Raw genomic sequence first — 17,762 nt, forward strand, 5'->3', positions numbered from 1 at the left:
GTCCTCGCTCTAGATCTTGTTGTTTAGTCAATGTCTGGCTCATTTCCTTCACCATCCAGTCTGAAGACAGCAGATTCATCGATATTGTTGTAACGACAGACAAAAATAAAGTTTTGTTTGTTTTGACCATTTAATTCCCTTTGACAAAACCCGAAGTTTATCTGAAAAAAAAAAAAAACTGCTGTGAACATTTCAGCTCCAGCTTCCTCACCTGCTGCAACAATTCGTCCTTCATGACCTCCAGGTCCGCTGAGGTGGACTGCAGCCGCACTTTGATCACCTGCATCTTCACGACATCTTGTGGAATGAATATGTCATATTAATAAAAACAGTCTTTTCATCCACCAAGCAGCAAAATAATATGGCCAGTGACTAATAGTTTGTTGTAAATATTGAATTGACAGAATCTCAAAATGACATATTGTAGATCTCGACTTACCACTGTAACAGACAAAGTAAAGTCTGCGACTACATGATTCACCATGCCATTTTCCCAGATGGGAAAACACACAATGCTCATCTCTTCCACTTGGTTGACTATTATCCCATTTCGTGAATGACATAGTGCTCCCGTCTGACCACTTCCATGCGTCTCTGAACAGGCCGATCCAAGACCAGTCGCTGATCAAACCTCTGATCTCCTCGTTCTCAGTGAGGTTCCTGACACTGGCCAGGTCGGTGTAGTTCTGCCTGCAGTAGCTCTGAGCCTCACTCCAGCTCTTGTGTCCTTCCACTAAAATCCATCTCGATGAGCCTTTGGTTCGATCTGCCGGTGAACATATATTTATAAATATATTTTTAAGCAGAAATCATGATTTAGTAGTGTCAGAACTAATGATGACAAGAGTCACCATGGAAGAATATCAGCAAAATAATATGATTTGCACTGAAAGAGGGAAAACAGCAAACACACTGAGGGGTCAAATAAGAAGACTGCTGAGTAATTACCGGTACTAATAAAAAATATTGCTTGGTTGGTTGATTTTTTGGCAAATAACCAGAAAAACTGTGCAGAGGAACAAAAATATCTATGATTTTAGTTTGTAAGGTAACTGCCTGTTATTGACAAGAAGATAGAGATGATCAGGTTGTTGTAAATATGAAGATAACATTTCCTGTGTTCATTATGAGGGTGAACATCTCACATGTATAACAGGTAGTTTTTGTTTGTTTGTTTGTTTGTTTGTTTCAGTCAGTCTTTATTCCAGGAAAACATCGACTTGGACCCTCTCAGTGACACAATCCGCATTCAACCAGATACACAGGGATATAACGTCATTATCTCTCCAGAAATGCAAACAAGGATTTCACCTTTAGAATATGTTACAATAACCGAAGCTGAGATCTTAATGTTGGCTGCCTTCATTGTCTAGAAATGTATTTTTTTCTTCGACTAAAAAATGTATGACGAAGATGGTGAATAATGTTATTATTGTTATTGTTTTTTTATGAATTCACTGCTGTTGTTTTATTCTCACCATTGTAGCAGACGAATGGGTATCTACGACTACAATAATAATCCCACCATTCTCCATCTGCGTCCATAAACACACAGTGCTCATCATTGTAGTTATTGGGTTGCCCAGTGCCCCACATCCTGAACTCAGCCTCTCCTTCACCGTAGTAACTCTTATTTTGCAGAGACCACTTCCAGCTGTTAATGTCATCGTACAGCCCTATCCAGACTATTCCGCTGTGATGACTCCCCACAGCGTCATTCAGCTTGGCCACGTCTTCCTCGCTGCTTACGGTGGCCAGGTCTGTGTAGTGCTGCCTGCAGTAGCTCTGCGCTTCACTCCAGGTCATTGATTTTTCAACCAAGTGGTACTGACGAGGAAAACAGGAGGGGAGGCTGCCCAGCCCTGTGCCGACATGCAAAACATCTCATTTAGAGCAACTCACTTTGTACAGTGACTCCTGCATACAAAGGAGCTCATGTCTGAATACTAACAATGCACTAGCAAAGTAAAGGTGACATTTATTACTTAAATAGATTTCTTTACTTAAATATCATGTACATATGGAAGAGATGCCGACATAAATGATGGATTAGGTCTGATGTGTTTTACGCTCTCATGCATCTGACATACATCACAGTAAAATCATACAGGCTAGAAACATTAAGAGACATCATACATCTGCTTGGTTTCTGTGGGCAAATCAGACCTTTGACTCTATATTTAAGAACTCCTCCATGGGGTGCTTTCACAATGAATTCGAAATTTTGGGGGGGATATATGACAGTCAAGTGACACTAACCTGATAAGAGGATGAAGATTAACGCATTCCCTGCCATGACCAAATGACACCACAGCTCTCTTACACTTTGTTGTCAGCAGGATAAGATGATCACTGGTGAGAAGGGCCGGAGAGACATTTTGAATTTGAAAAGAATCGAAGTCATATTTGACATATCAGTGAAGCAAAATGTTCTCATGAAAATCCATGACAATGAATATTCTATGAGCAATGCACCAAAAAATAACCGTCCTGTTTTCCTTTTTTAATCTTATTTTGAGCAATGAGCGATAACTTCTTAAAGTTAAATGAAGACAAAACAGAGATCCTGTTAGTTGGCCCCAAAACAAAAAGAGAGATGCTGTCCATTAACTTGGGAAACTGGCTCCCAGGATTAAATCTGAGGTTACAAGTCTTGGCATTGTATTGGATCCAGATGTTAGCTTCAAGTCCCACATTAATAAGGTGACGAAGACATCATTCTTCCACCTTAGAAACATCGCTAAAGTGTGACCATTTATAAATCAAAAAGATGCTGAAAAACTAATACATGCTTTTATCTCAAGCAGACTTGACTACTGCAACGTACTTTTTACTGGCCTCCCAAAGAAAACTACTGACAGACTTCAGCTCATCCAAAACTCTGCTGCTTGCTTATTAACCAGAACCAGGAAGAGAAAATATATTAGTCCGGTCTTAGCTGCCCTACACTGGCTCCCTGTAACATTTAGAGTTGACTTTAAGGTTCTCCTACTTGTATATAAAGCACTTCATGGGCTAGGACCGAGCTTCATTGCCAACTCCCTTATTGGCTATGCACCCCAAAGAACACTGCGATCATCAGCTGCTGGCTTATTGGTTCCCTACAACAGTCAAAAGAAAATCAGGGATGCCGCCTTCGTTACTTACGCCCCTAAGCTTTGGAACACACGACCTTCAGACATCAGGGAAGCCAGCTCACTAGATATCTTTAAAAGAAGATTAAAGACCCACCTTTTCACTCTAGCCTTTAACTAGCTCCTATTTTATTCCACACTGTTGTCTTTTATTGTTTTATTTGCATCTTTTGTTTTATTTCAAATTTTATTCCAATTTTTAGCCTTTTATTTTTAATTCCACCCTGTGCTGTTTTATTCTTTTTAATGTTTTATTTAATGTGTTTTCAAATGTTCTTCTTTATATTGTGAAGCACTTTGAGCTGCAATTCTTGTATGAAAGGTGCTATACAAATAAAGTTTTATTATTATTATTATTATCATCATTATCATTATCATTATCATTATTATTGTTATTATAATTATTATTATTATTATCAAGACTAACTCGTCACCTCACCACCAATGTCAGAACCTGGCTGAAGTGTATTTCAAATTCACTTTATCTAATAGCAAGGGAAAATTTATGTTAAAAAAAATAATAATAATGGCTTACCCCTCTTGTGTAAAATACAGAGATGTAGGCTGTCTCCGTCCTTCTGTCTCTCCACCCCTGCAGAGCGACAGCGCAGGCCGGGCAGGAGGGATGAAGCGTCAGTGTGATGGAGGTGTAGTGAGCGCAGGTGTGACCGGGGCACTCCTCCAACATCCAACAGGTTTCTTTGAGGCTGCACGTGCTGCTTTAACAGCACATGAAGCGATGACGTCACAAGTTTCCGTAAACCTCTCCCACACCTCTTCTCCTGGCCACCTGTATCTTTAGAATTTATTTGAAAGTTCATGAACTTGTTCATGAAGCTTGAAATGACCTCGTTCCCTCCACACATCAGAGATTTCCTTTCATTTTGTTCCAGCCACATCACTGAGGTTTCTCCACAGCTCATCTTTTAAATGTTGCTGATGTGTCCTAATTAAGCACCAGTGTGGCTGCCTTCTGTTTTTATGCCCCTAAACTGGGTTTATTTTTTATTTGATTTATTTTTTAATATTTTATAGTTTTGTTGTTTTAATTTTTATTCTGGCATATTTTATTGTTATCTATTGTTTTTATTTTTTGCCTGTGTTATTTTAATCTTGGAATATGAAGCACTTTGGGCTGCATGCTTGTATGAAAGGTGCTATATGAATTATCATGTCACCTCCACCCTCCTGCAGCTTACACACACACACTGGCCTGTTTTCCTGATTTCATCCTCTGCCTGATGTTCTGGTACTGTAGCCTGTTTTATCTGATTTCTGGTTTTGACTTTCAAAACAGACTGCACCACCCTTTTCTTGCATGTTGGCCCTTGTGACATGTTGTGACATCAATATATATATATATATAAATAAACATGAGTTGAGTTCTTTCTTATCAGTCATCACAGCGTATTTGTTTACCTGAAACAATGCTGCTCTCTTGCTTGGGACACTATTTGAATATTGCGAATATGAATATTGTGAATATTCCGTGTTCTGTGGAAAAGGATCAGGAAATGAAAGCACACAAACAGCACAACCTCAACATTTAAATACTTTGACACTGACAGTAGACGTTTGTGACTCAAAACATCGATTGAAGTGTGTTTTGGAAAGGCAAGGCCGACCAGAGAGGAGACGTCAATGATCCCTTGTTCATACAGAATATTTTATCTTTTTTCTTTTTTCTTTTTTTTTTTATCTTCATTGTTTGCTGCAAATTCTGTAATCCAAGATTCAGTAATAACTGGCTCATTACCCAAAGTAACAACAGACTTTTCTGCAGAGGTTTGCATGAGCGTGAGGCCACACACACACACACACACACACACACACACACACACACACACACACACCACACACACACACACACACACACACACACACACACACAAACACACACACAGAAAGAGAGAGAGAGAGAGAAAACACAATTGAAAGTGTGTGCATGCATTGGGGAAAGAGGGGGGAACAACAGAGTACAACTTATATATATATATATATATATATATATATATATATATATATATACACATACAAACATTTACACACAAAACTGTGCAGAGGAACAAAAATAACAGTGATTTTAGTTTGTAAGGTGAACTGCCTGTTTTTAACAACAAGATATCTCACATATATCCCACATATATATACGTACGCACTGTTTTATTTTCAGTAGTGTTCACTGTCTTCTGTTCTGGTCTGGACACAGAAATGCTGAGAAATAAGAGCTGGGTCACATGGCCGCTCCCCACCTCACTCAGATGCACTTGGCAGAGAGGGAGAGGAGAAGTCAGCACGTTGAGATAATGAAGAAGCAAAGGAAAAGCCAGTCTAAAGTGTCTTGGTGAGGTGTTTGGCCATCAGGAGCCGCCAGAAAAGTTTCTCAGCAGAGATTCTCCACATCTCTCCATCCCTCTGCTGGAGGTGATGGAGAGCCATTCCTACAAAAGACATTCTCTTACTTGATGTTTTGATGATGGCACTGAACAGTCTAAAATCTCCCTTAGGTGTTCAGCTGGGTTAAGATGAGGTGAATGTAGTATCAATGAAATAAAGATACAACATCCTCCCCCCCATGAGGACAGTTTGGACAGTCTCTAAAGGATATAGGAGTTGAACTGGTCTTCTTAATATTGTCCCATCCGATGTGCGCACAGCACAGGATCTCACAAGTCCGTCTCTTCCTGTGAAGAGCTCCTTGACCATCCCAGTTTTCCAGTTCTGGGGCGGCAGTTTGATATCTCCAAAGAGTACCAGATCACCCTCCTTTAGAGGTGTGAGGCGTGGAGTGTTTTTGGAGTGGGCGGATCTCAGTAAATATTCCTTTTTCCAGCGAATCCAGAAGTCGGTGAGAAGGCGCTGGCGATATTTCCATCTTCTAGTCAGCTCCTTTCGGCTAGAGTTGAAAGTTTGTTTGGCAGCATGAAAAGACTTGGATGGCAGAGAGGATAGTCGTTTTCCAATTAGGAAGTGAGCTGGTGTCAGGGGCTGACGTTCTTCTGGTTCACTGTAGACAAAGGTGAGTGGTCTTGAATTGATTGTTGCCTCTACCTCTGCTAGTAGAGATGATAGCTCCTCAAAGCTCAGTGAAGCTCTCCCCATTACCTTTTGCAGACATGTCTTCACTGATCTGACCAGCACCCCCATCAAGGAGCACTTCAGGCTCCTTGATGGCCTTCCAGAGCGCTCTGAGATCTTGATCAGCTCGTTTGAAAGTCCGGGCATTGTCTGAATAGACAACTCTGCAAAGACCTCGTCTGGCTATGTATCTTTTGAATGCCAGGAGGAATTTTTCTGTTGACAAATCTGACACCAATTCAAGGTGGACTGCACGGGTAACTGCACAGGTGAATAATGCTATGTATGCCTTCTCTCCGGAGCTCTTGCTCTTAACGTACAGGGGCCCGGCAAAGTCCACTCCTACAGTTTCAAAGGGAGGTGATTCTGTGATCCAATCTCTTGGCAGGGGTGCAGTTATCTGCTGCATGGCTTTTGCTCTGAATCTTTTACAAGTAGTGCAAGATGTAATCATCCGTTTTACCATTTATCGGGCTTGAGGAATCCAATATTTGTCTCTCAGTTGCACCAGAGTGTCTCTTATTCCTGAGTGCATCACTTGGTCATGGCTGTGTTTAATCAACATTTCAGAAAGACCGTGATTAGGTAAGATCCATGGATGCTGCTCACTAAAGCTGAAGTCTGATTTTTGCAGCCTCCCTCCCACACAGACTAAACCATTTTCATCGAGAAATGGTTTAAGTTCTCTGATTTTTGAGTCTTTGTGTATGTCTCGTCCGGCCCTTATTTCACTTATCTCCCTCTGGAAACCTTGATTCTGTGCCTCTAAAATCCAGTGTCTTTCAGCTTCAGCCAGCTCTTCGGCTGTTAGCTCTCCTCGTCTTTTTTCCTTTGAGTGAGAGTTGTGGATGAATCGTTTTATCCACGCTGTGATTCTGAGTACAGTCCTCAGTTTGCTGTAGTTCTCCAGCTTTATCAGTGGACTGTGATGTGGCTCGACTTGAGCTCAGCCTGTATTTCCTCTTCACAGAGCTCTTCATTTGACAGCTCTGGCTGCTTTGATGAGCTCAGAAATGAGGGTCCTGACCACCAGAGTTTCTCTTCTTTCAGTTTTGAGGCTGTTCGACCTCTTGTGGTTAAATCAGCTGGGTTTGATTTCCCACTACAGTGTGACCAGGCTTCTGGTGGAGTCAGTAACTGTATCTCTGTCACTCTATTCGCGACAAAATTCTTCTTAAAACCTTTTTAAAAATTCAGGTTCGACCGAGATTCGGACTCGGATCACTGGATTCAGAGTCCAGAGTGCTAATCTGTGGGTGGGTAGTATAGACGTTTCCGCTGAATGGTTTCTAACTCATTAATTCATTCAAGCAATGGTTTCTTGTAATTTGTTATTATACAGATGAGCACAATTCAATTTAATCCTCTTCTTTGGGCTTTGCGGCCTTCTTGGCTGCAGGTTTCTTGGCTACTGCAGAGACACTTTTCCATCATACATACAGGAGTGCGAGATAATGTATAGTGGGATATATGCATTATTTGTTGATCCAGGATATAAAGGATATAAAGGCTGTAAAGTGAAGCGAAGTTACAGAGGTTGATTATGCGACCATACACTGGATGCTAGTCAATACTACTATTTAACAACTAGATGGAGACAAAGACCATCTGTTCGCATGAGGGGCAGGGAGCAGAGCGTCTGACTGCGCTTCTTTCCCCAGACCATGCATTTACATAGAGCGGCTGGAATCCACTCAAAAACCAACGGGAGCCTTTAAAATGCATTAAACTGTAATAATGGAAAAAAGTAGCAGGGGAGGGGGGATAAATACATGTCATGAACAGGAGCGCCGGATTCACTGAAGATTGAGGTGTCTTAAAAAAAATCATGCTTTGGACGCTTGGACTGTATATCATGAATTAACGCGCAGTGACGTCTGTGGCTATGTAGGCAGGATCAGCTAGAGCTTAAATCGCATAATCGCACACAATTACTGCCAATTAATTTTCTGAGACATACATTCACCGACATTTCTGCAGGATGTACAGCCCAGGAGCACCAAAAGACAAGATCACAACAAGAAATCAGCTGATTCTCAACAACACAGGACTTCCAGCTCCAGTGCAGTCACAACAACTTTGATTGGCTGATGTACAGTACAATGTATGTATTTGAATTGTGTGACTTCCTCTTTGATTGGACTGAAAATGTAAATATTCTTATTTTTCTCTTGTTTTATGTTTATGTACAACGGAGCCACCGAGGGGCCATAGAGAGAAAAATAAAACACACCAGGCCACGTTTTACTACGTTGAATACAGTGAATTTTGTATAACTGTAGTCCTCCTTACAATACGGTGCCAGGGTAAGGGCTTCCTGCTGCTGCTGGGGGCAGTGGGACAGAGCCAGACGGCTGAGAGTCACCCGGAGCTCACGGGAAGCTGCGGGGTCCGCGCGCACAGTGAGCGCCTGCTGTCGGCTGGATCTTTCTCTGTGCCCCCTCTCTGTGTTTTACCTAAAGTATGAGTTACCGTAACTCCCCAGGCTGCGACGGCAGTCTGCACACACACACACACACACACACACACACACACACACACACACACACACACACACACACACACGATCAACAAGCAGCGTCCAGATTTAACGGTTTTATTAATTATGAATGCAAATTTTATGTAACTAAGGAGTTCTGTTGAGATTTTTTTTTCTTCCAAGAAATCACCAAGACAAAAATGACCTGCTGGTGTGACCAACGTAACTGGAATATTTTGAGTAAGTTGCCTGTTTGGCGACTTGGAAAATTCTCTTCATTTGAGTCTCGCATATTTTCTCATAATGGTAAACAACCATCTTTTTGTTTATTGGTATGTTGACCTCCACAACATTAAACAACCTAAAAATTTGATTCATGATTTCCAAGTTTTGCTTATCTATGTATGTATTTCTTTGTTTTTTCAAGCTTGAAAACAGAGGTTTATAATGTTCAGTTTGTGTTCACATTGTGGAGAATGTGTAAATTTAATTCTGTGTTTATTACTGAGGTTGTAGTTTGCAGAGGTCTTGCACTGAACTACATTATATTGAGAGCTGTTTCTGATGTTTTGTCCTCCTTTTGTCCTTATTTACATGACGGGGACAGAATATTAGAAACAGCTTGACACCGCTTGAAAAATGCTATTTATATGTCATAGCCTATGCTTATATGTTGTCAATACAAGCACACTAATTAATATCTCATCAAATTATTTTCCATTACAAATCTTAAAAATATCTACAGATTAATAATAGTGTGTAATAATAACCTTTATTGATAAACCGAATTTCACACACAAGGAAAATCAAAAAAAGAACATACAGATCAATTGCAGTTTGCACCAACCAATCAATTAGCACAAATGGAATAATCAGCTTAATAATAGAAAAGGAGACAAGGCAGAAAACAGTTTTTAAAGATGTCAAATAAAACCACTTCTGTTTAAACTGGTGTTGATATACAAACAGAGAACGACATAGACTGTCCTCTGTCTCTTTTATTTTCACACAGGTACCAGCTATCCTCTGTGGATTTTTCAGCAAACAAATAATTTCCATCAGGATCACTCAAACGACTTTTTCCAGTACAAAGTGCACACTTAAAAAAATTAAAGTCCCAAAATTCTGAAAATAAAGCTGTGTATAGATAGATAGATAGATGTGGATATGGATATGGATAGATATGTAATTTATTATTATTATTTTTTTTCCCTATAAGCAGAGCTATCATATGGCTTTGAAAAATACAGTTCACATGTAAAAGAATGCCAGAAGCATGGGCGCAAATTTAGAGGAGGTAAAGGGGTACAAGTCCCCCCCAATATTTATAAAAGATTGATAGATATTTATAAGATTTATAACAGATATTTATAAAAAAAAAAAATAAGATTTTCCTAGTAAACTGATGCATAAAAATGGTAAATGGGTGCATAAAAATCCACCAGAATGCAGGAAATTAAATGTAAGATGCTCAAAATTTCCAGGGGGAGGACCCCCTGACCTCCTGCTAAATGTGTCCCCCCCCCAACGTCTTTGGGAAATTTGCGCTGTTGCCAGAATGTTTCCAATTATTGTGATTTTCTTTTTTGTACCTTTTCATGCTAAGTCATGAATAATATTCTCCAGTGAAACAGAACTACGTGAAGAATCAAAAGCATGTTCAGGGGCCGCAGCTCTCCACCTGCTCCTCCTCGTTCTTCTCCTCCTCTTTCCCTTCCTTGTGGAAGACCCTCCCATCAGGCTGCGTCACCCATCGGAGCTGCACGTCGTCACTCACGCCTTGGTCCTTCAGTCTCTGACGCAGCTGACAAACAGAAACACTCTTTATTATCGCCTCATTGTTTGCCAACACCACAGTCAGTGCTCCAACATCAATATTATAATACCAAAAGCAAAAGGCAGAAGAAGGAGGTGAGAAATCAGAGCACCAAACTTTGCAAAAAGCCCCCTCTCCCTTTTCATTAAACATGCGCAATTAAAATTTTCACTTGTAAATGCATTTACCACTGTACGTTGCTTATAAATCAGCCATGACAACAGTCTGTATAGTTGGGACGTGCTGTGTTGTGCACACATACTTACCTCCACTGTTCTATGTATTACTGCTATGTATTTCTTTTGTTTGGTGTCTTTGTTGTGCTGTGTGACATATGTAAATATGACAAGTATATATGGTAAACCAGAGTCAAATTCGTTGTATGCATAAGCACGCTTGGCCAATAAAAACAGGTTTTTATTGGCCAAGCGCCACATAATACAAGTGATAAACAAGCATGTTGATGCGCCCATGCAAATAAACAGGCCATCAGATGTCAGCTCACAGGACACAGGTACATTCAAACAGCATATTCTCTGAGGAAATTTAAATTGAACTCTCCTCCAGTGTTCGTTGCTCAGCCCTTATTTAGGTGTTCGCGGTCAAATTTGACCGGTCTGCTTTAACTGATCATATATTAACACAAAAACCATGAATCACTTTTCAACTTTTGTTGAAGACCTTATTAAGCTGCGAAAGAACATCTCAGGCCAGTAGATGACATGAGTAAGTGCAATGAATATAGAAAAAAACAGACACAGAACAGAAAACATATCCATAAATTAACAGTTACTGTAAACAAACAAATTCAAAACAGGGACCGAATGCACTGAACATCAACATGAACAGTCCTCTGTGTGTGTGTGTGTGTGTGTTTCCGCACACATGAGTGGCATTGTATGATCAGGTCGGAGTGTGCCTTGCAAACGTAGGCCTGGCCTCTGTGGCAGGAGAGGCTGGTTTTATTGTCTCTAGGGGCACAGAGCTTGCATCTCTTCCTTTTCTGCCATAGTCAAGGGGGGGCGGCTGAGAGCTGTTGGTGGAGCCTCTGTGGCCTGCAGACTCCTCACCAGACTGGCAGAGGGTGCTGAGCGGGGAAGGTGTTGGCGCCGTTGAATTAGAGGGGTCACTAAAGCTTTGTCAGCTTTTTGTCAAGCTTTAAAGCTTGTCTTCCATTTCTGAGACATGCTCCTCTATTTCCTGTTCAGTCTCAATCTCCTCTCTATTATCATTTGCTTGTAAAATATGGTAGTATGGTCTAGAACCTCTTGGACAGAAAACCGCCTCATCAGTTGTCGACTCATTGTGTTCACAGAGTAAAATGAGAGTGTGTATGGAGATGTTTTCCATTTGATGGATGAACATGTTATAGTCTTATATGCATTTCTTATGTCGGTCATTTTACAAACACCAAAGGTGTAACAATGTTCACTAAATCACTCAAAATTCAATGAAATTGATGATCAACAATTTTATATGTTCAAAGGCCCAGTGTGGAGGATATCATAAGGCCTTGAGGCAATATGATGAAAAACACATTTTTTATGATTAATCAAACTTTCAAATCGGTCATATTTGACCTGAACACTGGAAGAGGGTAGGAATCGGTGTGTCTGGTTTTGCCCTGTATGTTGTTCCATTATTGTAGGGCATCAAAACCAAAAGCCAACTGTCCTCGCTCTAGATCTTGTTGTTTAGTCAATGTCTGGCTCATTTCCTTCAACATCCAGTCTGAAGACAGAAGGTTCATCGATATTGTTGTGCCAAGGACAGACAAAAATAAAGTTTTGTTTGTTTGACCATTTAATTCCCTTTGACAAAACCTGAAGCTTATCTGGAAAAAAAAAAAAAAAAAAAAAAAAAAGCTACTGTGAACATTTAAGCTTCAGCTTCCTCACCTGCTGCAACAATTCATCCTTCATGGCCTCCAGGTCCGCTGAGGAGGCGGACTGCAGCCGCACTTTCACCACCTGCATCTTCACGACATCTTATAGAATGGATATGTCACATTAATAAAAACAGGCTTTTCATCCACCAAGCAGCAAAATAATATGGCCAGTGACTAATACTTTTTTGTAAATATTGAATTGACAGAATTTCAAAATGACATATTGTAGATCTCGACTTACCACTGTAACAGGCAAAGTAAAGTCTGAGCCAACATGGATAGTCAAGCCATTTTCCCAGATATGAAGCCACACAACGCCAATATCCTCCATATGGTCGGTTATCATCCCATTTAGTGAATGACATGGTGCTCCCGTCTGACCACTTCCATGTGCCTCTGAACAGGCCGATCCAAGAGCTGTTGCTGATCAAACCTCTGATCTCCTCGTTCTCAGTGAGGTTCCTGATGCTGGCCAGGTCGGTGTAGTTCTGCCTGCAGTAGCTCTGAGCGTCGCTCCAGCTCTTGTCTTTGTTCACTAAAATCCATCTCGATGAGCCTTTGGTTCGATCTGCCAGTGAAAACATATTCATAAATATATTTTTAAGAAGAAATCATGATTTAGTAGTGTCAGAACTAATGATGACAAGAGTCACCATGGAAGAATATCAGCAAAATAATATGATTTGCACTGAAAGAGGGAAAACAGCAAACACACTGAGGGGTCAAATAAGACTGTTGAGTAATCACTAATAAAAATATTGTTTGGTTGGTTGATTTTTTTGGCAAGTAACTATAAAAACTGTGAAGAGGAACTAAAATATCTATGATTTTAGTTTGTAAGGTAACTGCCTGTTAATGACAAGAAGATAGAGATGATCAGGTTGTTGTAAATATGAAGATAACATTTCCTGTGTTCATTATGAGGGAGAACATTTCACATGTATAATAGGTAGTTTTTGTTTGTTTGTTTGTTTGTTTGTTTGTTTCAGTCAGTCTTTATTCCAGGAAAACATCGACTTGGACCCTCTCGGTGACAAAATCCGCGTTTAACCAGATACACAGGGATATATTTTTTTTCTGATATCAGAGACATGGCTGCAGCCATCTATTACTGGACTTGGCTATTCAACTAGCAAGATGCACGATCCTTTCTATTCTCCCCTGCACCGAAAGGACTGAGCCCTAATTTCGTTGCATTATTATACGTATATGATTGTGCAATGACAATAAAAAAATCTATCTATCTATCTATAACATCATTATCTCTCCAGAAATGCAAACAAGGATTTCACCTTCAGAATATGTTACAATAACCCAAGATGAGATCTTAATATTGGCTGCCTTCATTATCTAGAAATGTAGGGTTTTTTTTCTATGACTAAAAAAATGTTTGGCAAAGATGGTGATTAATGTTATTATTCTTATTGTTTTTTTTTATGAATTCACCGCTGTTGTTTTATTCTCACCGTTGTAGCAGACGAATGGACGTGCAGAAAAACAAGAAGAAACAAACCATAATCCTCCTGGGTTCATTACCACACAGTGCTCATTACTGCCGGAGTTATCAGGTTGCCCACTGTCCCACATCCTGAACTCAGCCTCTCCTTCACCGTAGTAACTCTTATTTTGCAGAGACCACCTCCAGCTGTTAATGTCATCGTACAGCCCTATCCAGCTGCGATGACTCCCCACAGTGTCATTCAGCTTGGCCACGTCTTCCTCGCTGCTTACGGTGGCCAGGTCTGTGTAGTGCTGCCTGCAGTAGCTCTGCGCTTCAGTCCAGTTCATTTTTTCTTCAACCAAGAGGTACTGACGAGGAAAACAGGAGGGGAGGCTGCCCAGCCCTGTGCCGACATGCAAAACATCTCATTTAGAGCAACTCACTTTGAACAGTGACTCCTGCATACAAAGGAGCTCATGTCTGAATATTAACAATGCACTAGCAAAGTAAAGGTGACATTTATTACTTAACCCTCCTGTTATGTTCAAATTTTACTAACATCCCTTATGTTTGGGGTCAATTTGACCCCAGCAGTTTAAACCTCAACAAAATTATTATAATTAAAATTGTTACCAAAGTTTATGTGTCAGGTACTTTATGTTTCTTTGTTGACTACCTAAATAGTCCTGCACCACCCTAAATAACTCCCCCCCACCCCCACTTATACATCCAGTATTCCTATTACACGACTATGGAAAAATATGCAAATCACCATAAAATCTCACTGATTGACCTAAAATTGGAAAGAAATATCTTTTTGGTGTTTTAATGGCTATATATTATTTCTAAGAACAAATTTTTGTTATTTATAACATTTGGAAAGAAAATCAATTTCTATTATCAAGGATAGTAACATGCCTTATGTTCGGGGTCAATTTGACCCCAGGAAAAAGAAACACAACTTCTGAGTGAGTAACCCAATGTAGGCCTGCAAGTGGGTCACATCCTAGTCTTTCCAGCTGTCCCTATACACAAACCTCCCCTCTAAGTTTGTCATCACAAGTATATCCCCACCTGATGGTGTTACAAAGAGCTCAAATGCTGATTTTATGTCTTGGACATGGCTGACAGTGTATCTGCTGGGGCCTGGAACCATTTTGATGACATTAGCAGCACTGAGTCTACCCTATTGCTCATGTGGGGAGAGGGACGATGATACCTCTCCATTTTTGGAAGGTAACGTGTCTGCTGGTGGTTGAGAGACAACAGGAGGGTCAACACTGAGGGTTTCATTCTCATCAGAGGATGCCTCATAACCAGGGTCCTCCTCAACATGATCCTCTGTCTCAGACACATTCTCCTCTGTGTCACTTTTACTGTCAAAGAGCTTTGACAAAACCTCACTGGCAGAAAACCTTTGCTTCGCGTTCATATTCAACTGAGAGAGAGCATAAAGTGAGAGTACACAGAGCAGCAAGAGAAATGATTTAGAAGGCTGCTGTGCAAGCTTCTATATGTTTGCCCCCCCCCCCCCATGTGGTGGGAACTATCAATGTCCTCGTGGGAACCATATTTCCTCACCCTCACAGCACGGGAAATATCGAAGTTCTCATAGGTATTATGTTTTCCCCTCCCCAATATCTCCCCCCATATCCACCCATGTCAGTGGTTCCCGTACTACTTCAGGTATGGTTATGTTAGGTTAGGGCCCTAAAGCAGAGGGAAGTTTTTTGAAGATTATCAAATTGCATGTTACAGTGACCTCATTTTCATCCAAAACAACCCAAAAAAATTGTGTAAAACGGTGTTTTATACAGCTAAAACAACCTGGGGTCAAATTGACCCCAAATACCACCGATGCGTACAAAATGCGTACAGGACACTGAAAACATATCATCATGTGAATTTCATGTTTACCCGGTAGTATCCACTAAATTAGGAAAAGTCATAAAATATGAAGCAAAAAAAATGATGTTAAGTATGTATTTAGAGACGTTAAAAACTGAATGGGGTCAAATTGACCCCAAACATAATAGGAGGGTTAAATAGACTTCTTTACTTAAATAACATGTACATATGGAAGATATGCCGACATAAATGATGGATTAGGTCTGATGTGTTTTACGCTCTCATGCATCTCACATACATCACAGTAAAATCATACAGGCTAGAAACATTAACAGACATCATACATCTGCTTGGTTTCTGTGGGCAAATCGCACCTTAGACTTGGGGACTGCCAGTGAAAACATATTCATAAATATATTTTTAAGAAGAAATCATGATTTAGTAGTGTCAGAACTAATGATGACAAGAGTCACCATGGAAGAATATCAGCAAAATAATATGATTTGCACTGAAAGAGGGAAAACAGCAAACACACTGAGGGGTCAAATAAGACTGTTGAGTAATCACTAATAAAAATATTGTTTGGTTGGTTGATTTTTTTGGCAAGTAACTATAAAAACTGTGAAGAGGAACTAAAATATCTATGATTTTAGTTTGTAAGGTAACTGCCTGTTAGTCCCGCACCATGGGGTGATTTCACAATAAATTCGAAATTTTGGGGGGAATATATGACAGTCAAGTGACACTAACCTGACAAGAGGATGAAGATTAACGCATTCCCTGCCATGACGAAATCACACCACAGCTCTCTTACACTTTGTTGTCAGCAGGATATGATGATCACTGGTGAGAAGGGCCGGAGAGACATTTTGAAAGAATCGAAGTCATATTTGACATATCAGTGAAGCAAAATGTTCTCATGAAAATCCATGACAACGAATCTTCTCTGAGCAATGCACCAAAAAAAATAACCCTCCTGTTTTCCTTGTTTAATCTTATTTTAATATCAAGACTAACCCGTCACCTCACCACCAATGTCAGGACCTGGCTGAAGTGTATTTCAAACTCACTTTATCTAATAGCAAAGGCAATTTATGTCCAAATAATAATAATAATAATAATGGCTTACCCCTCTTGTGTAAAATACAGAGATGTAGGCTGTCTCAGTCTTTCTGTCTCTCCACCCCTGCAGAGAGACAGCGCAGGCCGGGCAGGAGGGATGAAGCGTCAGTGTGATGGAGGTGTAGTGAGCGCAGGTGTGACCGGGGCACTCCTCCAACATCCAACAGGTTTCTTTGAGGCTGCACGTGCTGCTTTAACAGCCCATGAAGCGATGATGTCACAAGTTTCCATAAACCTCTCCCACACCTCTTCTCCTGACCTCCTGTATCTTTTACAATTGATTTTAAAGTTCATGAACTTGTTCATGAAGCTTGAAATGGCCTCGCTCCCTCCACACATCAGAGATTTTCTTTCATTTTATGTTCCAGCCACATCACTGAGGTTTCTCAACTTTGCTCATCTTTTAAATGTTGCTGATGTGTCCTAATTAAGCACCAGCGTGGCTGCCTTCTGTTTTTATGCCCCTAAACTGGGGGACACACACTGTCCCTGGATATCAGAACGGCAAGCTCGCTTGGTATTTTTAAAAGGAAAGGAAAAACCTATCTTGTGAATCTGGCTTTTATTTTGGAGTAATGTTTTAGCCTTAGTGTGAAGCACTTTGGGCTGCATGCTTGCATGAAAGGTGCTATATAAATTGTCATGTCACCTCCACCCTCCTGCAGCTTACACACACACTGGCCTGTTTTTCTGATTTGATCCTTTGTGTGATGTTCTGATACTGTAGCCTGTTTTATCTGATTTCTAGTTTTGACTTTCAAAACAGACTGCACCACCCTTTTCTTGCATTTGGGCCCTTGTGACATGTTGTGACATCAATATATATATATATATATATATATATATATAAATATACGTGAGCTGAGTTCTTTCTTATCAGTCATCACAGTGTATTTGTTTACCTGAAACAATGCTGCTCTCTTGCTTGGGACACTATTTGAATATTGCAAACATAA

At 40.3% G+C, this 17,762-nt stretch overlaps 1 protein-coding gene across 1 annotated transcript; it reads right to left on the minus strand.

Moving 5' to 3' along the window:
* Positions 1-276: 276 nt before the first annotated feature.
* Positions 277-16,870, minus strand: LOC115363677 (uncharacterized). The gene is made up of 11 exons (XM_030057954.1): positions 16,814-16,870; positions 16,435-16,527; positions 13,862-14,239; positions 12,637-12,963; positions 12,406-12,494; positions 10,373-10,495; positions 8,505-8,566; positions 2,260-2,324; positions 1,479-1,862; positions 580-766; positions 277-280 (listed from the first exon to the last, which is right to left on the minus strand). Exons 2-11 carry the CDS (start codon positions 16,469-16,471, stop codon positions 277-279), a joined length of 1,656 nt encoding a protein of 551 aa, XP_029913814.1. The 5' UTR covers positions 16,472-16,527; positions 16,814-16,870.
* Between the last annotated feature and the right edge of the window lie 892 nt (positions 16,871-17,762).

Source organism: Myripristis murdjan, chromosome 8 (genome assembly GCF_902150065.1).
Source record: "Myripristis murdjan chromosome 8, fMyrMur1.1, whole genome shotgun sequence".
NCBI lineage: Eukaryota > Metazoa > Chordata > Actinopteri > Holocentriformes > Holocentridae > Myripristis > Myripristis murdjan.

Excerpts from the sequence above, each read along its gene's own strand:
- LOC115363677 (XM_030057954.1), bottom strand. The coding sequence starts at position 16,471 with ATGGCAGGGAATGCGTTAATCTTCATCCTCTTGTCAG. Across the intron at positions 10,496-12,405 it reads AGGATGAATTGTTGCAGCAG|CTGCGTCAGAGACTGAAGGA; the intron begins GTGAGGAAGCTG and ends TCTGTTTGTCAG. Across the intron at positions 767-1,478 it reads CCCATTCGTCTGCTACAATG|ATCGAACCAAAGGCTCATCG; the intron begins GTGAGAATAAAA and ends GTTCACCGGCAG.